A 24,013-nucleotide genomic window follows, 5' to 3' on the forward strand; every position below is an offset into this window, starting at 1 on the left:
CGTGAGTATAATGCGTTCACTTAAAAACTGACACAGCGTGCATGACTTTGAGGAGAAAATACTTTTGTTACAAACTTTTGAGTGATGTTGCTTTTTTTTTTCATTAATCAAAGCTGATTTAAGTGGGTAGTGATGTAGCTGAACTAAATGTGACAGTGTGTCATAATTAGGTTGGTCATGCTGTAACAAAAAAATACGGAATAAAATCGGTATACATCCTTTGGGACGCCTATTCAATGTATGCCTGTGAGTATGGCCGGGCGATATGGCCTTTTTTTAATATCGCAATATTTTTTAGGCCATATCGCGATGCACAATATATACCTCGATATTTTGCCTTACCCTTGAATTAACACTTGATACATATAATCACAGCAGTATGATGATTCTATGTGTCTACATTAAAACATTATTGTTCATACTGCAATAACATATGCTCAGTTTAAACTTTCATGCAGAGAAGGAATTCAAAACTAAAATAAATCACTATTTTCTTCATAAAGTGTTTATCTGGAAATGTTTGCCTCAGCATTTCGATGGTGTGGGCGTGTGGCACCGGATGGAGATGTTGACATGCAGATTAAGCACTCTTCATTCTCTAGCAGGTGACTTTTCAAATGATGCTACATATTAGCAGTAATGCTACTTTTTGTAGCAAAGCTTGTGCCCAACACTTGACAAATTAAAGTTGTCTATTTGACATATTCCCACTTGAAGCCATACCACCGCCAGACGATGGACCCCCTGCTGTTTTTCTTGGGATTTAATTCTTCCTTCATTTGTTACAAGATTCGCACCTTCTTTTTCTCTCGTATTACCACTCGCACAGCTGCGCTAGCATCACAGCTAACGTTACCCGGTCTGCTACCTCTCTGCTCCGCGAGGGCGTATACATATGTGACGTGTGACATGACAGTATGTGACGTATGTACTGTAAGGTGCGCTTGCTGTCTGTGAGGAGAGACAAGAAAGAGCGAAGAGAGCCTGTAGTGTAATTCCCGCAGCTAAAAGCAACTGCGTGAGAACGTATACTCGAATATCACGATATAGTCATTTTCTATATCGCACAGAGACAAACCCGATAGATCGCCCAGCCCTACCTGTGAGTATCAAAAGGGTGTAACACTCTGCGTATATAGAAACACATTGCAAGCACGAACAAGAGTCTGTGTGTGAGCAAAACTAGTCTGTGCGCAAACTTAGTCCGAGCGTGCACAGAGAGGCCACGCAAACGCCGAGTGGGGTTTTTACACTTGAGGATTTCGATTTGGCACAATACTCCACCCCCTGATTGAATGACTATATGATATAGAAGTGTATCTCAATACTTTTGTACATAATTATGCTCTAAAAAAATGATACATTCCGCAGACAAAAAGTGTGCACCATTACTTTTATTCTAAGTCAAGCAAAAACACTTTTATTACATAACTTTGACGTGTTTTTTCCCTCCTTTTAGGTTCTAATCGAGAAAGACTGGGTCTCATTTGGTCACAAATTCTCTCACAGGTATGACTTGAAGGCATTTGATTCACAGCATTGATTGTTTGGTTTGTTTTGGTCTGACAATCCCCTTCTCCTGTCCAGATGCAACCATCGGGTTGGAGACCCGAAAGAGGTGTCTCCCATTATCGACCAGTTCCTGGAGTGTGTATGGCAGCTGATGGAGCAGTTTCCCTGTGCCTTTGAGTTCAATGAGCGGTTCCTAATCACCATTCACAGCCACATCTACTCCTGCCAGTATGGCAACTTTATTGGAAACAACCAGCGGGAGAGGATAGAACTGGGGTGCGATCATTATTTGTTTCTCCTTCTAACAGTGTTTATAAACATGTCAGGAAAAAATGACTGGATAATGTTCCAAATCCCTTTCCTTGTTTTCATATTTGACTTTCCCCTTTCTTCACCTTACTTGATATTAATGCAGACTTTGTACAAGGACCCACTCTCTGTGGAGTTATCTGTGGTCAAACCGTGCAGATTACGCCAACCCCTTGTACAGACCAAACCACAGCCAGGCACAGGGCCTCCTGCGGCCATCTACTGCCCCCTGCAGGTTTAAGTATGTACCACCCATACAGGAAACACCTTGCTCAGCTAAAACAGTGGTCCCCAACCTTTTTGTATCCGCGGACCGGTCAACGCTTAATAATTTGTCCCGCGGCCCGTGTGGAGGGGTGGAAGGATGTCCTTTCTTATTTTATTTTATTTTATTTTTTTTGTCATGAAAAAGGGACGTTTTTGTCATTAAAAGGGAGGTTTTTGTGGTTGGTGCGCTAATTGTAAGTGTATATTGTGTTTTTTATGCTGATTTAATATATGTATATTTTTTTTTTAATAAAAATTAATAAACTATTCTGCAGCCCGGTACCAATCGGGCCGCGGACCCTGGTGGTTGGGGACCACTGAGCTAAAACACAACAGAACCTCTAAGGCAGTGGTTCTTAACCTTGTTGGAGCTACCGAACCCAGCAGTTTCATATGCGCATTCACCGAACCCTTTTTTAGTGAAAAATAAGGTGTTTTTTTTTCAAATTCAAGACTAAGTTATATATATTTTTTTGCTGGTTCACTGAATGAAACACAACAAATTACACACTTGCAAATCAGATGGAAAATTAGAGGGAACATTGTTTAGGGTATCCATAATACGCCGATTGGTAGAAGTTTTTATTCACGCGATGATTCGGTTGTGTCTTGACCTCCGCCGAACCCTTAGGTTCGATCGAACCCAGGTTAAGAACCACTGCTCTAAGGTAAAACATAAGCTGCTTCAAGATACTGCCACTTTTTTTTTTGTTTTTGTTTTTTTGTGCAGCAATTATTTGGTTACATTTTACCAGTAATATAAAAAAAATCCTCAGATTAATTTGCCCGTGGAGATGCCACTGTTCTGTATTTGTGAAATATTCTTTCAAATACAATGTGTTAGTAATTTGTGAGTTGAAAGGCTCTTTTTGTCCTGCAGATTTTGGAGGGGTTTGTACAACCGGTTTGACCGCGGGATGCATCCTCGTCAATCTGTCGAGGATTACCTGAGGGCCATTCAAGAGGAAACACAGCAGTTGGAGGAGCTGCTCGCCTCACATAAGCAGGTCGGATGCAATCATTTAAAAGTTTATTTGTTTAGTTGACTTTAAGTTAAATATGAGTGCTGTCAAATGATTAATTTCTCAATCAGAAATAATCACATTTGGTATTTTTGATTAATCTCAATTACTCACGGTATATTACTTGCTCACATAATTAAAATTGGCTTTGAAAAAAGACACCAATATTTTGACATAAAGAAATGTGATTTTTAGACAGTTATAAACATTTTTTAAAGGTTTTTATGTGAATACATAAAATACATGTATTTGCTCAAAGCTCGGTAACTGTATTATCTACTGATGGGTAAATGCTGGATTGGTGAGTGTATGTATGTATTTATAGATAGATTGATAGATAGATAATTAGTTAGTTAGTACTTTATTGATTCCTTCAGGTGAGTTCCCTCAGAATAATAAAAATTTGTATGGCATACTCAACCTGTATCAGCATGTGTCAGTATTTGATAATGTTCATTCATCGTCTGCTAGATTAAAAAAGTAACTACATTTGAGCTGCAATTGAAATTGATAGTTGATAGATCCCCATTAGCTGCTAATGGCTATTCCTCCTGAGGTTTACCATTAAAAAAAACAACTTTAATTCAATAAAGCAAAGGAAAATACACACATTTATACATGACAATAACACCACATTCAAAATAAAACAACTGCGCAACATTTTTTACAAACATTTTTTACAAACATTTTTACAGTATACTAATGTGGAATTACACAGTAGCCATACAAATACAATTGTTTCAAGTAAAGTCTAAGCCCTTAAAAAAGGTGCAGATTGAGTCCATGCAATCAAGTAATAAGTGTCCTTAGTTGAACAAAATTGGAGTCTATTTTTCAATCCAAACACATATCAAATAATCATAATTGTGTATTTCTTAAAGATATAAAATCTCCAAAGCATTAGCGTACTAGAAAGTATCCAGTAACAGTGTCCACATCATTCAACATACTGCGTTAAGAAATCCAATCAATCAATCAATTATTTGCTTATACAGCCTTAAATCACGACTGTCTCAAAGGGCTGAAAACCTAATGAGTTATTTTGGCCACTAGGTGTCGTCAATAACAATTACTACTTCACTTCCATTTCAGAAACCTAATAATTAAGAGGTTAGGGCTTTTCATATCTCCAAATCATTAAAAGTATGTCAGATTCGTGTTTGTATCAAATCAATAGAGGAATAAGCCAATACTTAAGGAGGAACTGCACTTTTTTTTTTATATTTCACAATAATAATTAGAGACAAGAAGACAAAATGTTTTTTTGCATTCTCTCTCATTCTAGGTAGCTAGCAATGTAGCTATTGGGAGCAATCAATTATACTCTAAATCACTTTAAAAATGCATTCAAAATCTGTCACCTATACTTAATTTGCGTTCTGTAACCGAATAATAACCAAGCTGTATCGACGATGTTATTGTAAGAGCGAACACTGAGGAACTATTTTTCTAGCGTAGTAACACATCGGTGTGCTACGGTTTTAGCCGTAGATGCTAACTACGGCAAGAGACACGCTAGCTTCTACATCAAAACAAAACACATTTGAGTTTGTAAAGCCCAAGACTGCAATAAGACAACAATCTGTACTGACTGAAATACATGAACAATCATATTACAGTCTTTGTAATGTATTAGCCTACATTTCATGTTTTGTTTGTACACAGCCAGCTAAACGGTGTATGTACTGTAGTTGTAATAACACGCTTGATGTGCTGTGTATATCATGAGCAATATAAATTGTGACTCATTCCATGGACAGTTGTCTCTTTGGTCCAGCTGGCCAGATACATTTGTTCTGGTTTATTTGGAGTAAGCACGCCATTTATTTTGAAATAGCTTGTCTTCAAATTCCACATTTTTCAGCTTTTAGTGGCTTTCATCTCACTCTATCAGCCTCTGTCTGCTCCAACGTTTTACTCTTTTTTTTTTTTTTTTTTTTTTTTTTTTTTTTTTTTTTTGTGCTCTCTTCTAGAAGCAGCAGTTCATCCTCGGTTCATTGATGTTCAATCAAATAAGGTTGTGAATCCTAATTCGTCCAAAAATAGTCACCTTTATTGTTTGTTACTAAGTCTGCCATGATTAAAACACACAAGCGTTTTATATCCGGAAGTAAAATACATATTGTTGCCAGAAGTCGGACGTATGCTGCAATGGAAACTGATATCAATGTGCGGAAGCAGTCAGTTCTGGAATTGTATAAAATTATCCAAATACAGTTAATACTGAACATATTACATATGGTTATGAATGTGTCTGTTACTACATTATATATAAACATTGGAGGGTTTTGAAGTTGTCTTAGAGCAGGGGTGTCAAACTCATTTTAGCTAAGGGGCCACATGGAGGAAAATCTATTCCCAGGTTGGCTGTAATGGTACAAAAAAATCATGGCACGATAACTTAAAAACAAAGAAGATTTCAGATTGTTTTTTTTTACTTTGGCCAAAAGTAGAACAAACACATTCTGAAAATGTACAATTCACAAATAATCCTTTTGACAAAACACTTAAAATTCTGAGGGAAAAGAATGTGTGACTTTCTCTCAGTGTATCTACAACGCTGATAAACATGAAGTCACAGCCTATCTGGGATTGAACAAAATAAACAAACTTGTAGGTGTCAAATACCTAATTTGTCATGTCTAGGTATTAACCCTGTGACAACTCAACAAACTACACATACGAAAGTAGCAACGGTTGAAGATGGTGGATTTACACTCACTTTTGTCAATTTTGACAGACATTTAGGGGCAATGAAGGTGCCAAAGAACAACGCGTTTGAAGCAGAAGACCTAAAACTGCAGGTTTTGCGTTTATTTGTTCATGGAGAGGAACCACAGCCACGCGTTACCATAGCGATATGCGCTTTACGGAGTGCTTGGCCCTGGTATCAAGCATTTGCTTGCCCAACATAGTTGTTATTGCGAAACCCAGTGGAAACATTTAAATTAGGACTTTCTTTCGATAAACAATTTTAGCTCACTTTTATACTTAGCAAACTCATCTCGCGGGCCGCATAAAACCTATTTGCGGGCCTGATCCGGCCATATGACACCCCTGTCTTAGAGAGTTTTGGAGGCTACAAAGGTGACTCCAATTAGCCACATCTTCCAAATGTTTTTTTTACCGGGGCGGTATTGCTCGTTTGGTAGAGCGGCCGTGCCAGCAATTTGAGGGTTGCAGGTTCAATCCCCGCTTCCGCCATCTTAGCCACTGCTGTTGTGTCCTTGGGCAAGACACTTTACCCAGTGCCACCCACACTGGTTTAAATGTAAAATTTAGATATTGGGTTTCACTATGTAAAGCGCTTTGAGTCACTAGAGAAAAAGCGCTATATAAATATAATTCACTCACTTCACTACCATCTTTAAAATATATATATATTTTTAAAAGGCGTTTGTTCTTGTGTCTCATAATGATTGTATTCCCCAAAAAGTGCAGTTCCCCTAAAAGGCTCCAATATCGGTATTGCATCAGGAGTGAAAAAGTTGGATCTCGACACTGCTAGTTAAAACATTTGCTATGGTTTTACATGATCAACAGAAAATTGCTGAACTGGAAGAAGAGCAGGTGTGGAGATGCACCCGTAAAGCCACCACCTATGATAAAAGCCCCACAGCCTGGGTTGTTAGTAACGACCTGGGCTTGGCAAACACCCCTCAAGACTACACCTCAGGCTTCCTCACCAGCAGCCCCTGTCAGCCCAAAGCGCCACGCAGCAACCTGACCCTCTCGCCCCAAGATTTGAATCGAACGTTCGACTCCAACAACTCCAACGGCAGCGACCGGGAGTCTGGAATAGCGGACGTGAGCTGCCGTTCACCCTTCAGCGAGGACAGCGCCAGGGATCAAGACTCTGACGATACTGCCTAATCAGCTGCTTAAAAGATGTAAGCAGCTACTGAAATCTCACTACAGCGCTGAAAAAACACTACCTATAGAATTACGTACTCAAAAAAACTGGCTTTTTTTCTCATTTCAGCCAAAAGTCATATTCAGGTTGCATAAATAAGTTGTGTGCATGTGGTGTTGAACATATACTCGAACACTGTTTACCGTAGCGGACCACATTGTAGTTTCCACACAAAGAACAAAATTAAACCGTTACTCTGTGCAGACAGTTTAAAATAGTCAAGTGCCTCCTGGGCCATTTTGTAAGCCCATTATACACTCCAAAAAACATTATCATGAGTGAGGAGCCAAAACACTTCAGACTTCAGAGTGCATGTGAAGTGGATGTTTATGTACATCGCCTCTTTGGTGTATTTATGCAGCACATGGTTTACTTCACAATGCAAACACATGCAAAAAAAAAAAAAAAGACCAGAAGCAACATGATAATAGTTGATGCATTGCAACAAATGGTATTTACTTGAATCTGCTTCAATCATGTATGGAAGAAAGTCATCTTATCAAAATGAACAAATATTTTAATCATGATACAAGGTGAATATGGCTTGTAATTTTTTTGTTGTTGTTGCTATAGTGACATTGTCACTCGTAGCCTTCATGTGGAACATTTAGTGGATGGCGCCAACAGTGGACCGCATGTAAACTCAAAGTATAACTGTGTTAGTAGGAGAATCTGCCTATTATTGTACTGTATAACATTGCCAATGAACAATGCAGCATGCAGGTATATTTTTGTACTGTATTTTTTTGTTTATTTGTAATCCTCCTTGCATGCATGTCATTTGGTTGTATCCAAAAAGTTTACATTATTTTGATAAGGGCATTTATTTGTTGATGTGGAATGACTGTGTAATGAATTGTAATTTTTTTGGTCAAATAAAATAAGATGTCACTGTCACCTATCTCATTGACTCCCTATTATTTATGCTATCTTCCAAATGGATTGAATTCATAAAAGTATGTTGGCGTTATTAACTTAAGGTTGTAAAGGCATTGAAATACTTTAACAGTAATATAGGTTACCTATCTAACTCAATACTTGGTAGTTTAATCGATAACACTGTTCTTTAATCGAGTTGTAATACTTTGAATTCCAAACATTGATAAAGTGTCAAAAGAGCGTTAAATCTTTGGATTATATTTGCATATCATCCACATGTGAATATTTCTATTAATGTGTTTTAGATCCAATAGATAATACATGAAGAGAAACAGTACAGTAGACCGATAATAAATACATTACTGTAATCAAGTAAAAAATACGTAACAAAAGCTGTCCATTTGATTTGAATCGTTTCTGACCAGTGGTATGCCGTCAGGGCCAGCAAGGCCTTTTCTGCTGGCCTAACACAACCAGAAATCATTATAATTAAAGATAAAAGTTATTTTTAATTTACTTTCCCTAAATATCTAAAAGTATTCATATTCTATTCATGTCATTTTATGCTCCTTCCAGAGCTGTTATTTTTAGGTTAGAGTTTGTATCCAATCAGAATTCAGATAGCTTATGTTGCCATGCTGTGCCAAATCTGCCCGCGGCCTTCAGAATCAACAATGCAGGTGTCTATGCACTGTAAGTGAACGGACAAGTACAGTAAAAAAATAGTTGCGATAGCCAATCAGGTCACGAGTTGTTGTCAGTAAGGCCTTACAGCTGGCCTCACGTTGAACGTGACATTTACACGTCCTCTGATTGTATACTCACCTGGACCATTAGCGGATGAGTTTGAGAACACATACAGTTGACAGACAGTTGCGATAGCCAATCAGATCACAAATTGTTGACAGTAGCCTATCTCGGTAGCCTGATGTTAACGATACTGCGATTGGATACTCACTTATCATTCCAAAGTGAATATCTAATCACAAGTTGCAATTTAGCAGGAAACAGTTAGTGTTGATCCACAAAGAAGGACAACAAAATGTTGATTAGGTGGCAGATATATATCTGCAAGGCAATTTTCAAGAAGGATATTTAGAGACAAACTACATCTTGTGAGATGATGTCCGGGATTAAATGGGGGAAATGCCCGCCATTTCCACTCGAACCGTTATAATGGCGTCGAATGGGTGCTACAAATTGTGAGTTAAAATATTTTATTCCTCTATTTTTTCACATTTATTATGTTTATTTTATTTTTGACTGTACCAAATAAGATATGTTTTAATTGCTGATGCGAGTTCATTGATTTTTAAATTCGCCAAAAAATAAGCTGTTTTGTACGCTGTTGAGGGGTTCAATGGCCAGTAGTGCGTAAATGTGTTCCTTTATAGCATTTCTCCAGCAATGTCATGAGGTGACATAAATGATGGTATTTGGAGAGGTAATCATTGAGGTCGGACATCACTGAAGCCCTTGGCGGGAAAGCACGTCCCCCGCCCCCCCCCCCCCCCACCCCGCACCCCCACTGAATCTGAATACTTAATGAATAAAGATCAGTTTTGTTTAGTTAAAGTCTGCAAATATGACTAATAAAACTGGATTATTTCAAAATGTGTATTATACAACTTGGAAATGTTTTTTTTTTTTACTCTGGTTGGCCGACACGGCAACTGTTCAGATTTTACTTGGATATTAAGTAAATAAAAATGTATTATTTCAACTTTATTTTTGTAAATTTTATGTTATTTATCCCCATTATTGGTGTTTTTTTTAGTTTTCTTGGGTAATATGTATTTTTTTTTTAGAATGGGCTGACTTTGGTCATATGACGCAGCCTACTAATCAGGTAAATATTTAAATAAGAGTTGATTAAAAATAAAAATGAGATGGGGAAAAAAAAAAATATATATATATATATATATATATATATATATATATATATATATATATATATATATATATATATATATATATATTCGGCTTTTGACTCGTTCGACCGCTCATAAAAGCAATGGGACTCTGTCTGTGAATGACGCTTGTAGTTACATATTATAGAAATATGTAAATATTATGTAAATATGTATATAAATATGTACATAAAGTGTTGTAATTATATTCCAACTCCGCGTTCTTCTTGGTCATCGCCAATGCCGCCTGCCCCCAACCACACCACCCCAAATAGATGCCTGACCTGTGGGAAACAGTGATATATATATATATATATATATATATATATATATATATATATATATATATATATATATATATATATATATATATATATATATATATATATATATATTATGCCCCCCGTGACCCCAAAAGGGAATAAGCGGTAGAAAATGGATGGATATATATATTATATGGTTGTAGAAGTATTGGTCTATTATTAACATCATCGTCTGCAATCCTGGGCGTTCTCAGAGAAATGCACCGGGACAACGTATTACGTACGCACTTGGCGTAAGGGTCTGCGTGATGACGTCACGCTGTAGGTTAGCTAGTATGATGGCAACCCGCAGGTTGACATATCTTCCATGCTGAATTGTAGACTACCAAACAAAGTTAGCGGAGGGAAGCCGTGGCGCGTTAGCCCAGGTGAATTTAAGAAGTTAAGATAGTACACCCTTTAAACACTCAAAGCGCGCGGTTTTAGGGAAGGGTAAGTTAACGAAACATATTGTGTGAGATATAGTGTGTGGGCGTCCTTGTTACTCTGCTTCTGACGTCGAAGCAGCACTCTTTAAATTGTCGTACAGTTGTGAAGAAGTCAAACCTGGGAGCCAAATGTCTTAAACATGATTTGTAGTGTGGGACCTGCTAGCTCCCAGCTAGCCCAAAGTGCTCCTGTAAGCTAATGTTAGGCTTCCAAAGACACAGCTGATCAGTGATCTTCACAATGTTTGCTTAACTTCTCACTGCCAACCTCACTAATACTCACTATTTATCATGTCTTTCTTACAGCTTACAGTTGGTTGACATTACCTCCCCATTGCATTAGTCTAGTTTTTATAACACTATGTATGTTTGCATGTTGAAGTGGCACTATGCCCGCAGCGACCGTGGATCACAGCCAAAGAATATGTGAGGTTTGGGCCGACAACCTGGAGGAGGAGCTGAAGAGAATAAGAAATATCATCCGAAAGTACAACTACATCGCCATGGTGAGTGATGCTCGCTGGGGCTTGTGACGTACAGTATGTCTTGACCTTTTTGTTTGTCGTTGACAGGACACCGAGTTCCCAGGGGTGGTAGCCAGACCCATTGGGGAATTCCGAAGCAATGCTGATTATCAGTACCAGTTAATGCGCTGCAATGTGGACTTGCTGAAGATAATCCAGCTGGGCCTCACATTTATGAACGAACACGGGGAATACCCGCCGGGAACATCAACTTGGCAGTTCAATTTTAGGTTCAACCTTACGTAAGATGACTTTCCTGTCTTTTGTTGCTCTTAAAATACATTCTTACGCCTAAACATGGGATAAGAACAAGGACTAATATTCTGATTCCCCTCATCGCAGTTATTTCTCAGAGGGACAGCTTGTAACAGTAAATATAAAGTTAAAGTACCAATGATTGTCACACACACTAGGTGTGGTGGAATTTGTCCTCTGCATTTGACCCATCACCCTTGATCACCAGCGGTGCCGCGCCCAGGAATCATTAATGGTGATTTAACCCCCATTTCCAACCCTTTTATACTGAGTGCCAAGCAAGAAGGTAATGGGTCCTATTTTTTTTATAGTCTTTGGTATGACTATAAAAAACGATCTCAGGGCGGACACTCTAACCACTAGGCCACTGAGTAGGTAAACATATGATAGCCTCATTACACATAAAACGGCCGCATAAAACGACGTGGAGGGACACATGAAATGACATGGCATGCCAGATCTTGCCCCTAGTCCTTGAGTTTGATACCTGTGTTCTAAAGTGTACTAAAATGAAAAAACGATCCTGCTCAAGAAGATTCATTATGTCTTCTTATTCATTTACTCAAATTTTCTTGTAATCAGACCATATTTTTCGGCATATTATATTAAATATTTACCTGACATGTTTCTTTGACTTATTGTTATTGTCATTTAAAGGCGACTGAAACCCACTACTACCAACCAAGCAGTCTGATAGTTTATATATCAATGATGAAATCTTAACATTGCAACACATGCCAATACAGCCGGGTTAGTTTACTAAATTACAATTTAAAATTTCCCGCTGAGTTTCTTGTTGAAAATGTTGCGGAATGATGACGCTTGTTTGTGACGTTATTGGTTGGAGGAGACATATTAGCCCAGCACCACTTACGGCTAAACGTCGTCTCTTTTCATCGCGCAGTTACACGGTATTTTGGACATCTGTGTTGCTGAATCTTTTGCAATTTGTTCAATTAACAATGGAGATGTCAAATAAGAATGCTGTTGCTGGAAAGCGGTGGATTGCAGCTGCCTTTACCACCGAAACACAGCCGGTGTTTCTTTGTTTGTTGTGAAGCTTTAACACAGAGCGGTCAAGTGAACATTTTCTCTACGTCAACCTGCAAGTTTTTGGACGGGAAAATTGTCATATTAAGTCTTACCGGAGTCTTTAGTGGATTACGCGACCTCATCCTGCAGCTATGAAAGGCAGCTGTAATCTTGGCTCCTTGGCTTCTCTCAGAGACACTGGCGTTCACCGCAGCCATCCAACTTTCAGGTATGACATTAAAATACTATTAACACAATAAGCAGATAAGGAATTTTCCAGAACTATCCTAGTAAATGTGTCTAATTACATCTGAAACTTTCCCACTGCCGCCGCCCGGAGCCGTCGCCTTTTTTTTAAATTAGTGCTTCACTCTAACTTTCCTCATCCACATCTCTTTCATCCTTGCTCAAATTAATGGGGAAATCGTCGCTTTCTCGGTCCCAATTGCTCTTACTGCTGGTGGCTCACATTATAAACAATGTGAGGATGTGAGGAGCCCTCACACCGGTGACGTCACCCGCACATTGTCTGCTACTTCCGGTACAGGCGAGGCTTTTTTATTAGCAACCAAAAGTTGCAAACTTTTTCGTCAATGTTCTCTACTAAATTCTTTCAGCAAAAATATGGCAATATCGCAAAATTATCAAGTCTGACACATAGAATGGAACTGCTTGTCCCCGTTTAAATAAGAAAATCTCATTTCAGTAGGCCTTTAAATTTGAACTTTACAGTAGAGATAAGAACAACGTTTTGTTGCATTATCTCGTAGTGCGTGATAAAAGAGCAATAAGGTACAAATATAAATAAATATATTGCACTTTTGCATATGCCTCCACGTTTATGGATGTATGTTATATTGTCTTGGTTATCCAGCGGGTTAATTCGTTTTTGGGGGGAAATGGAGGGGATTATTATGATGCGTTCAAGAGTCTTATGGCTTCAGGGAAGAAGCTGTTACAGAACCTGGAGGTTCTGCTACGGAGGCTGCGAAACTTCTTTCTAGAGTTCAGCCGTGATTACAGTCCTTGGTAGGGGTGGGAGGAGTCTCTGCAGATTTTCTGAGCCCTGGTCAGACAGCGGCTTTTTTTCGATTTCCTGGATAGGAGGAAGAGGAGTCCTGGTGATCTTTTCCGCCGTCCTTGCCACTTTCTGCAGAGACTTCCAGTCTGAGGCACTGCAAGCTCCAGTCCAGACAGAGATGCAGTTGGTCAGTAGGCTCTCTACAGTGCCTCTTCGACTGTCATCTGCAGTCTTCTTCCGGAGGGTCAGCTGACCACAGTGACGTGTTGCCTTTCAGCTGTACTTATGGGCGTGGCCAACCAGGCAGACCTGTCAAGTCTACCTGGTTGGTAACCCTCCCCCCCAACCCCCCTGCCGCTTGATGGTTAATAGAGGAGGGAGTCCTAGGTATGCGAGAGCATGAATGCTCCCTCATCCCGATTGATGGTTACTTTGGGCCGCTTCCTGTTTCTTTGGGCCACTTCCTTAGTTTGATCGCCTCCTTAATCCATCGTTTGAATTTTTTACTTTCTGGTTGGCCACGCCCATAAGAACAGTTGAAAGGCAACACATCACAGTGGTCAGGTGACCCTTCTGAAGAAGACTGCAAGATGACAGTCGAAACATGTCAGGTAAAACATCCATCTAATATAACAAACAATATGGTCTGATTACCAAGAAAATCTGAAAGAGTGTATGAAAAAATTATCATCAGTAACTAATCTTCAGTTTCCCCATCTCTTATACAGAGAGGACATGTACGCACAGGACTCTATTGAGCTGCTGACAACTTCAGGGATTCAGTTCAAGAAGCTGGAGGATGAAGGCATCGAAGGGTTATACTTTGCGGAACTGCTGATGACATCAGGAGTGGTACTATGTGATGGTATCAAATGGCTGTCTTTTCACAGGTATTTTCACTCATTACATCTCTTGATCCATTTTTTTATTGAAAATTAACCATACTATAAACCAGGGACCTTAAAAAAAGGCCCAAATTCTCTTCTGACAGTCCGGGATGCTCCTGTACACCCAAAAATAAAGTAGGGGGGTAAAATCACCCCTAGGCCAGTGTTTCTTAACCATAAAGCCGGGCTGTTGTTGGGCCACAGTAAAATATCTTTCTCTGCTGTGGTGTATATTAGTAGCAGCAGTTGGTAGCTCAGTTGTAATACACTTTTCCACCACTTGTGGCAATAATGAAAATATCAAACAAAGTAGAGATAAAGTCAAAGATAAGTTTCTTAATCGTAAGAATTATGACTAATATGGATGAGCTGTATTTTCTTTTGCACTTAAATTTTGTTGACGATTTAGGAAACATGTATATGTTATTATTTATCATTAATTTAGTTGGAATGTATTTATTTTAGCACTGCATAATTTATTTACTGTAAATTCTGGACTATAAGTCGCTACTTTTTACTTACGTTTTAATCTCTGCGATTTATTAAACAGTGCTTGTCATTTATGGATTTTTCTCCGGCCATAATGCAAAAAGTTGGACGAGTTCATTCATCTACAGTATTTTTTTCTGTTTAGTGCTTTCAAACGGAAGTAGAAGTGCCGTTTCTCCTTCAAGTTATTTATAGCGTTTTTACTCGTATAGATTCTTCTTTCATCACTCCACATTTGTAAGTTTTACTTTATAACTAAAACTTTCCATACTAACTCGACTGTCCGATATGTGATTTCTGTAAGAGTGTTTTCATGCATATTTGTACGCGCAATCGCAATGTAAGGAAGCTAGCGTCGTTGGCAATAGCTAATACGCTAACACATTTACAAGTGTCTGTGTTAGTATTATTATTATAAATAATTATTAATGATTGTAAACGATAGGCAACAACCTAAAGAAGTGCAGTTCCCTTTAAGAAACTTCTCTATGATTATTTTGATTTGTTTGATATTGTCATTCAGAATCGGAATAGTTTTTTTTGCCATTGTTTGAGAATGGGTCCACAAACTAGGAATTTTTCTTGATGAAATTGTGCAACATAAAACACATAATAGGTAATAAAATGAGCTGTGCCTAAGCTATCAGATCTTATCATTGTTCATGTGCCTGATGGCCGAGGGAAAATAACTGTTCAGGTGGCGGGAGGTGTGGGCCTGGATGGACTGTAGTCTCCTGCTTAAGGGGCAATAATCGCAATAAAAACTATTTTGATTCTGATTCTGATTTTGATTATCGCCACAAGTGGTGAAAGAGTGTAATACAGCTGAGTGCTCCTGCGACCCATATGAACCTCAACTGAGAAAAAAATATTTGGCCCTTTTGGTAAAAAACGATTAATTGACTCTAGATCCAGGTCCGAATGGGATGGCGTCAGGGTCCGAACTCAGAACGCAAACCGCTAATTAGTGATCTCTGCTAAAAATGGTTGGTCGTTCAATTCAGGGATTTTTAACCACCAGGTGTTGCAAAACTAAAATGACACTGGGTTTTTTATTTTTAGATAGCTCCTGACCTACATTGTACTGGTTTTAGCATATTTTAATGCATAACATGTATCAAAGTGGCCTTCAGGTTTTCTGTATGCTGCACTTGCTGGAAAAATCGGAACACTCCTGCACCAGGATATCCACATACTATAAACCTGAAAAGTCACATACTGTCTCTCAGGTTTTTTTGCCTATAATCCGGAGTGTAACACAAAATTGTAGGCACCCTAAAACCACTGTTGGCTTCATGTACACACACTTGTCATGTATGCACTAAAAAAAGTAATGATCGCATGGATTTGGTTGAAACCAGCTTTTTAAAACACATGTAAAAACCTTAAATCGTTTTTTGTTTTTTTTACTTTATAAAGATGTGATTAACATATCTAGATAACCCCCACTAAGTTATTTGGTTATGTTTAATATAAGATTTTTTTAAAAGTCTTCTTTTTTTAAATTAAATTTCTTAAAAAAAAAAGCGCCAATACATTTAATATTAAATGGCCAAAATATTGTTTGAAATGATCCTATAACCTGTCATTATTCACTTAATTAAAAACCCCGTTTCCATATGAGTTGGGAAATTGTGTTAGATGTAAATATAAACGGAATACAATGATTGGCAAATCCTTTTCAACCCATAGTCAGTTGAATGCACTACAGAGACAAGATATTTGATGTTCAAACTCATGAACTTTATTTTTTTTTTTGCAAATAATAATTAACTTAGAATTTCATGGTTGCAACACGTGCCAAAGTAGTTGGGAAAGGGCATGTTCACCACTGTGTTACATCACCTTTTCTTTTAACAACACTCAATAAATGTTTGGGAACTGAGGAAACTAATTGTTGAAGCTTTGAAAGTGTAATTCTTTCCCAATCTTGTTTTATGTAGAGCTTCAGTCTTCAACCTTTTGATGATATTATGGACCGTAGATGTTGAAATCCCTAAATTTCTTGCAATTGCACTTTGAGAAACGTTGTCCTTAAATTGTTTGACTATTTGCTCACGCAGTTGTGGACAAAGGGGTGTTCCTCGCCCCATCCTTTCTTGTGAAAGACTGAGCATTTTTTGGGAAGCTGTTTTTATACCCAATCATGGCACACACCTGTTCTCAATTAGCCTGCACACTTGTGGGATGTTCCAAATAAGTGTTTGATGAGCATTCCTCAACTTTATCAGTCTATATTGCCACCTTTCCCAACTTCTTTGTCACGTGTTGCTGGCATCAAATTCTAGAGTTAATGATTATTTGCACAAAAAAAAATGTTTATCAGTTTGAACATGAAATATGTTGTCTTTGTAGCATATTCACTGAATATGGGTTGAAAATGATTTGCAAATCATTGTGTTCCGTTTATATTTACATCTAACCCAATTTCCCAACTCATATGGAAACAGGGTTTGTATGATGCCTATCTGTGTTGCCACTGTGATGAGGTGGCAACTTGTTCAGGGTGTACCATGGCTTCCGCCCGAATGCAGCTGAGATTGGCTCCAGCATCCCCTGCGTCCCCACAATATAAATCTTTAAAGTTTCCTTTTACTTCAGAGTGTAAATTAGAGATTTGCATCAGAATTTAAGTAATTATAATAGTATATTATCATTATTATTATTGTATTATTAATATTACTGCATCTCCTGGTTAAGTCTCCCCCCCCTCTTTGAAATTTAGCGACGCGTCCATTTCTAACTTTAAATCAAGGGTCATTGAACGCACCACAGTTATGTGAAATTAGATAAGTGATATGTTCACATACATAGATTTATTATATTTTTAACTTTCTTCTATCCAAAATATTTGTGCTGTGTGTGAATATACTTAAAGGTAAGCTTTGATGTGTTGAGTGAATAGTTTAGTGCTGGTTTTAGCGCTATCCAGGTGGAACGAACCATTTTGCATTTTTGATAAAGGCTGTGGGTAGTTAAGTGTTCTAAATTTGATTCAAGCAACCTTATTATTAAACATTGACAGATATTTATTTTTTTATATCAACTAGGGCTCGGCGATATGGCTAAAAATGTATCTCGATAAAAGTGTTTTATATCAGGCGATAGCGATGATTTTTGATTGACCAGGAGAAAAATATATTAAAGGAGCAGTAGAATGCAAAAACAAGTTGACTTTATATGCCTAATTGTGTTTCATTTTATCCATTTAACCATATCCAATCGTATTTACAATTTGCAAAGTATGCAAAAACACAGTTTAAAGATCACAAAATTCAGTCAGCTATTTTGAATTTTAAGCTCTGAATAACTTTGGCTATTTTTGCACATTGACATCTCTGGAGTAACGCTTCTGCACTCTGACCATCGTATCAGATCAGTCAAACTGGAAATACGCAAAAAATAAACAGAGATGTGCTGTTGATCATTCACAATCCCTATATAAGACATGAACACATGCATTCTAAGCCGTAAATAAATAAATCCTATATAAAGTCCTCTAATAATCTACTCGATGGGGGCTCTATTTCGCCCACAAAACCCTCTAAATAACCTTCCAAAACTCGCAAACAATATTCCATACACTTATCGTGACTTTAATGTTAACGAATTATTAGCAATGTTGTTACTAAACTATTTTTTGCAGCGCAATGGTACAAACATATAAGTAGCCCTCTGCTGCTTTTACTGTGAGCCACCAGTTCTGCTGCTCCCGGATCATCGCGTCTCGGCTCATCAAAGTTATTCTAGATAATAAATCATGCCTCTCAACTGGTAAACAGGAGGATTTAACCATGAATGTAGAAGTTGTTCATCTGTGACATTCAACGTACAACCGGTGATTGAGACAACCGAAGAGGGTATCTGAGGGAGACTTCCTTTTTAACCCTTCGTGTGCATCATGATTAATTCTTCATGGAAACGGGAAGATATGGACATCCTATCAATAGTCAGTAAGAACAGACATTGTATAGTAAGCTATCGTTTTATTATGTTTGTAGTTTGTATTTCTTGTTTAGTACTTAGCAATACTGCTACATCATGCTATATTGTTTAACCAAAGCTAGATCTGTTTAGCTTAGCTTTTACAACTTGGAGCTCATCCTCCTTAAATCAAAGATCAACAATACAAGGTTATGGATGATATTTTTCTCCAAAAAAAACTGTGGTTGGCTCTCACAAACTCTGCATGATTTGCATTGTTGTTGGTGGGGAAGGGATCTGCGGTTCCTACCTCTATGTCAGGCGATCATGTGACTGGCTTCCTTATTGTCTCTCAAAAGGGCTCGGGAATCTCCATGAGTTTGATAATATTTTGATCATATCTATTTACGAGCAAACGTTGGAAGTCTTTCGGTATCACACATCAGATATATATGATAATATCTTCAATATAGGGGCAACTTGTTTTTCTACTCTACTGGTACTTTAAATGTTAAAATTTTTATTTAAAATGTAACCTTTTGATTATAATCCCTCAGCTATCAAGGCAGAAAGGGGAAAAAGGTCAACACAACCATAGAAAACATTCATACAATCAATGAAAATAAAACTCTAAAATCACATTGAACAATTTGCAAAGTATGTACTATAAACATGGAACCTGAGAATAATTATTTTCTGCAGGTTTAGTGCCAGGAAGTTACTGCCATGCACGAGCGAGTGTGCCTAAGGTGGTCCACTTTGGTCTGACTACGTACGGTCCGTTTGAAAAAATCTGAAAAAAAACTGCAATCAAATCAAAGTTTATTTATACAGCCCTAAATCACAAGTGTCTCAAAGGGCTGCACAAATCACAACAACATCGAGGTGAATTTTCCTGTTTTATCGACAATTTGTTTGCTCTCTGCAGCAGTCTTTTCTAGTTTTCTCTTCTCTTTCCATGCAAAGAATCAACCGCGGGACAACAAGACGGTGCAACCAAACTTGGTAATTGATACTTTTACCTGATTGGCCGTTAGCATGTCACTCCCACTGATCAGTAATTACTTGCTGTATCGCTCGGTTACTAGGGAGCAGAAGCCTTTGTTCATGCAACCCACCTTATTAAAATTATCCAAAGTGTTATCAAAGGCCTTTTTTCAAGGACTCAAGTACGTGTCTATCGTGGTAACTAATAATATCGTTTTATCGCCCACAATTCATGATGTTTTTTTTATAACATGTATATTTAAATGACTTGTACTGGGGGCACCTGTACTTCATCCCTCCCTACATACCCCCCTCATTTAAACACCCCTGCCCATAATAGTCGAAAGTGCGGTGGATGTTAACAAGACGTCTCAATGTTCTGTGCTATGAACAAAACCCACCCAATAGCATTTTGAGGTCATTAGCCTGATTTATCTGTGCAGTGCTGAACTATGATAGAACACAATTACAATACAAAACAGAAGCCCTGGTCTACTCAGTTTACAAACTGACAACTACTACTGTAGTTTAGTATAACATGCAAGGGAAGACAAATTTCCACAGGCATTAGTGACTCCTTGAATGTCAATTTTTATTTCTGTGACATAATTGTGTACACTTTTCCTATTTGTGATGGACTTTTCTTTTTTGCAGTGGCTATGACTTTGGATACTTGATCAAGCTTCTTTCCAATGCTAAACTGCCCGAGGAGGAGCTTGATTTCTTTGAAATTCTTCACTTGTATTTTCCAGTCATTTATGATGTCAAGTACCTCATGAAGAGCTGCAAGAACCTGAAGGTGGGATTGTTTGTTGCCAAGTATTCCAGTTCAAGGGTGTGTATGGTGATTGACAGGTACGGTAAATGTGTGTCGTGTTCAGGGTGGACTGCAAGAAGTAGCAGAGCAACTTGAGCTAGAGAGGATCGGCCCACAGCATCAGGCGGGTTCGGACTCTTTACTAACAGGCATGGCTTTCTTCAAGATGAGAGAGGTAGGCTCCCCAGGGGATTGGTAATGCTATAGTTGTGTTAACTTGCATTCAACACATCACACATTGACAGTTACACAATTCAACATGTCCGAAAAGGATTAAATGTTTTGGTTTGATTATAAAGTTGGAGATAAATTTTATGATAGAAATAAGTAAAAGTGTGAAGCTAACTGACCGTTGGAACTAAAATGCTAACAATTAGCATGCTAGGCAGATAGCAACAACTAGCAAAATATATGACTCTTGGGTGGAGACTGTCACGCCCAATTTCTTCCCCCCTACAAAAACCTCCCCCCCATTTATTTCCGGGGTCATGATTAATACAGACGTTTTGTTAACGCTATATTATAAAAATATAACGCTATATTATAAAAATACAGACGTTTTGTTAACGCTATATTATAAAAAAAAATTTAAAAAAAATTTACAAACACAAGCTATAGGATGACGCATTTTCTTCCGGGGTAACGTTTCCTTTTATGTCATCCCATAGCTTGTGTTTGTAAATTGTTTTTTAAATTTTTTTATAATATAGCGTTAACAAAACATCTGTATTTTTTATAATATAGCTTTATATTTTTATAATATAGCGTTAACAAAACATCTGTATTAATCATGACCCTGGAAGTAAATGGGGGGTGGAAAGGTTTTTGTAGGGAGAAGAAATTTGGCGTGACAAGACCAGCAAAATTATAAAACAAATGCTAGGGTAATATGCTAATGTTAGCTTACTAAAAGTTAGCATGTGTGAGATAAAGTATTTGACTCTGAGGCAAATACCTGCAAAATTGTCTGAAAAGCTGGCATGTTAGTGTTAGCATGTTATAAATGCCAACAGTTAGCATGCGTGACTTACTAAAAGTTAGCATGTGTGAGATAAAGTATTTGACTGAGGCAAATACCTGCAAAATTGTCTGAAAAGCTGGCATGTTAGTGTTAGCATGTTATAAATGCCAACAGTTAGCATGTGTGACTTACTAAAAGTTAGCATGTGTGAGATAAAGTATTTGACTCTGAGGCAAATACCTGCAAAATTGTCTGAAAAGCTGGCATGTTAGTGTTAGCATGTTATAAATGCTAACAGTTAGCATGCGTGAAATAACAAAATATTTGACTGAAGTGTATACCTGCAAAACAAGCTGGTATGCTAATGTTAGCATGTTAACAAGCAAACAATAATGTTAACATTATCTTGTTTACAGTTAACATGCTTTAGGTAACACTATTTGATTTTGAGGTGTATACCTGGAAAATTTGCCAAATAGTTTACGTCTGACGTGTATATTGGCGAAGATTACCTCAAAGGCTTAGCATGCATCAAATAACAACATATTTGAGGCATATACCAGGACATATTAGCTAAAAAAGCTAGCATACTAATGTTAGCATGCTAACAATTGACTAAAATTAGCAATGAGCATTTTGACTTTGAAACTGTTGAGAAATTTTCCAGTAGTAACGCTGTGTTACGGACATTTGGGAACTGTTCGAACGCAAAAAATACACAACCTGAATGTTCTTGAATAACTGGAATGTTTTAAAGAATATGGGAGAAGTGTTCTGGGGAAAAAAAGGTGGGAACAGTTGAATTGAAAAGTCTTTGGCGGTTTCTTAGCCTAATTATTGCATGTTCAAAAAGTCAGCAAAAAACAATAAAATCAAAACAAATATTAAGAAATACAAATTAACTTTCTTCTGTCACTTATTTTTGTGGCTTGAAAATAAGGGAGCCAACACTTGTCCTTTTTGCAACATTCAAAGACAGTCCCATTATAATGTGTATATGAGTGAAGGCAAACCATTTATTTGCGGAGGTCCAAATTTGAATGGACATATGGGCAAGACTGATATGTGTGTCTTTTAAACAATGACTTGAATGAGGCGTAAAGTCTTCTTTAAATAGTTTTTGAGGATGTGCAGTAGTGTAGAAATGCCCTGACCTCATATTTAAATAACATCTTTACTCCTACACCACAACCACAATAATAAACATAAGAATATTCATATTCGTGCTTGATATTCTCCATCTTGTTTCCACCAGATGTTCTTTGAGGATCATATCGACGATGCAAAGTACTGTGGCCACCTGTACGGGCTTGGTTCTGGCTCCGCCTACGTCCAGAACGGAACAGGGAACGCTTACGAAGAGGAAGCCAACAAGCAGCAGTCGTGACACGACACTCGCAACCATCCTGCATGGGCCAGTGCGGCACAGAGGCTGAGCTTGGACAAGCGGATAACGATGACAGTGGTAACAACGGAGGAAGCGCTTCTTTTGTCATCGTCTCTCTTGGTCTTAGACAGTTGAGTGAGTGTCAGTGGGGAAAAGTACCACAGTTTTCCCCCCTACGTGACACTTGTGTGAGTTTAACCTTTTACTCCGGCAAAGCTGCACAAACATCTGATCGCTTCCTTTCAATTCCACATGCTTGAAAAAAAAAATGGGATTTTAGTTCTCCTAAAATGTTCTGTCGAATATTTTTGCACTTTAAAGCTCTAACCTGATTTTATATGGAAATGTATCTGATGTTGCTTTGTTGCCTTTGTCTGTGTTTACTTTGTGAACACAGCGTGTTTATTTAATGTTACCAAAACATTTCGCTACCACACTCAGCCTTAAAAATGCATAATTTTTAAGTTTTAATTTGTCATGCCGGTACTTTACTGCTACTAAAAGATGCTGAGTTCAACACTAAGATGCCACACGCTACCGTATTGCCTCAAAATGAGAAAGGGATTATGGGTGTGTTCACATGCACACAGAGTCACACACTGTAATTCAACTTATTTCATTTTTGCACCATAGTGACCCAATGTAAGAAGCCTTTAATATCCATGTCAAAGCAGTCAAATGCACATAAATGATCACTGATTCATGCACCTCATATCTCCAGTGCAAGGAAACACATCAGACACGCTGAATACTTTGTTGTGACCACATTTTCATTTTGTTTTAATTACGGTTGCTTGTGCAGAGTTTTAGTGTTGTAATAAAAGACAATAACACTATTATTCCTTGGGGAATATGGTGTGGCATTTTCACATGCATTATTTTGTGTTGCATTTCCGCTCTAACATGCTGCATAGAGGTACCGCATGTTCAAAAGGTTTTGCACAAATGCCGAGTCGTTGAATAGTGTTATGAACATTTGTAACTGTGTGCTGAAATATTAATCAGTGTCATGTTGATGACTGAAATGGGATTTCTTTTTTCTTTTTGTTTTTTTTTTGTTTTTGCAGTGCATCCCTGGGCACTGAAGAGGGAAAAAGTGTGAGGTACAACAGTTGTTTTTAGATTGTTTTGTAAATAAAGGCTCAAAGCTTTTGTAAAGTACTATT

General features: G+C 37.9%; 2 protein-coding genes across 4 annotated transcripts in view; both read left to right on the forward strand.

Moving 5' to 3' along the window:
* The window catches only part of mtmr7a (myotubularin related protein 7a), a 30,111-nt gene extending 22,187 nt beyond the window's left edge, over positions 1 to 7,924 (forward strand). Inside the window, exons 10-14 of the mRNA XM_061901798.1 lie at positions 1,460 to 1,509; positions 1,588 to 1,788; positions 1,928 to 2,062; positions 2,969 to 3,095; positions 6,654 to 7,924. Coding sequence (XP_061757782.1) covers positions 1,460 to 1,509; positions 1,588 to 1,788; positions 1,928 to 2,062; positions 2,969 to 3,095; positions 6,654 to 6,983 — 843 coding nt within the window. The 3' untranslated portion in view covers positions 6,984 to 7,924. The remainder of the gene's footprint in view (positions 1 to 1,459; positions 1,510 to 1,587; positions 1,789 to 1,927; positions 2,063 to 2,968; positions 3,096 to 6,653) is intronic.
* Positions 7,925 to 10,337: 2,413 nt separating this feature from the next.
* Positions 10,338 to 24,008, forward strand: cnot7 (CCR4-NOT transcription complex, subunit 7). 3 transcript variants are annotated; one of them, XM_061901801.1, is made up of 7 exons: positions 10,338 to 10,567; positions 10,946 to 11,069; positions 11,136 to 11,329; positions 14,124 to 14,285; positions 20,337 to 20,481; positions 20,564 to 20,674; positions 22,716 to 24,008. In XM_061901801.1, exons 2-7 carry the CDS (start codon positions 10,953 to 10,955, stop codon positions 22,845 to 22,847), a joined length of 861 nt encoding a protein of 286 aa, XP_061757785.1. In that variant the 5' UTR covers positions 10,338 to 10,567; positions 10,946 to 10,952; the 3' UTR covers positions 22,848 to 24,008. The 3 variants fall into 3 exon arrangements, with proteins under 3 accessions (XP_061757785.1, XP_061757786.1, XP_061757787.1); XM_061901802.1 differs by having other exon boundaries at positions 10,340 to 10,503; XM_061901803.1 differs by lacking the exon at positions 10,338 to 10,567 and having other exon boundaries at positions 10,927 to 11,069.
* Positions 24,009 to 24,013: the final 5 nt, after the last annotated feature.

This window comes from Nerophis ophidion, linkage group LG05 (assembly GCF_033978795.1).
Source record: "Nerophis ophidion isolate RoL-2023_Sa linkage group LG05, RoL_Noph_v1.0, whole genome shotgun sequence".
Lineage (NCBI taxonomy): Eukaryota > Metazoa > Chordata > Actinopteri > Syngnathiformes > Syngnathidae > Nerophis > Nerophis ophidion.

Excerpts from the sequence above, each read along its gene's own strand:
- cnot7 (XM_061901801.1), top strand. The coding sequence starts at position 10,953 with ATGCCCGCAGCGACCGTGGATCACAGCCAAAGAATATGTGAGGTTTGG. Across the intron at positions 11,330-14,123 it reads AATTTTAGGTTCAACCTTAC|AGAGGACATGTACGCACAGG; the intron begins GTAAGATGACTT and ends TCTCTTATACAG. Across the intron at positions 20,675-22,715 it reads CTTTCTTCAAGATGAGAGAG|ATGTTCTTTGAGGATCATAT; the intron begins GTAGGCTCCCCA and ends TGTTTCCACCAG.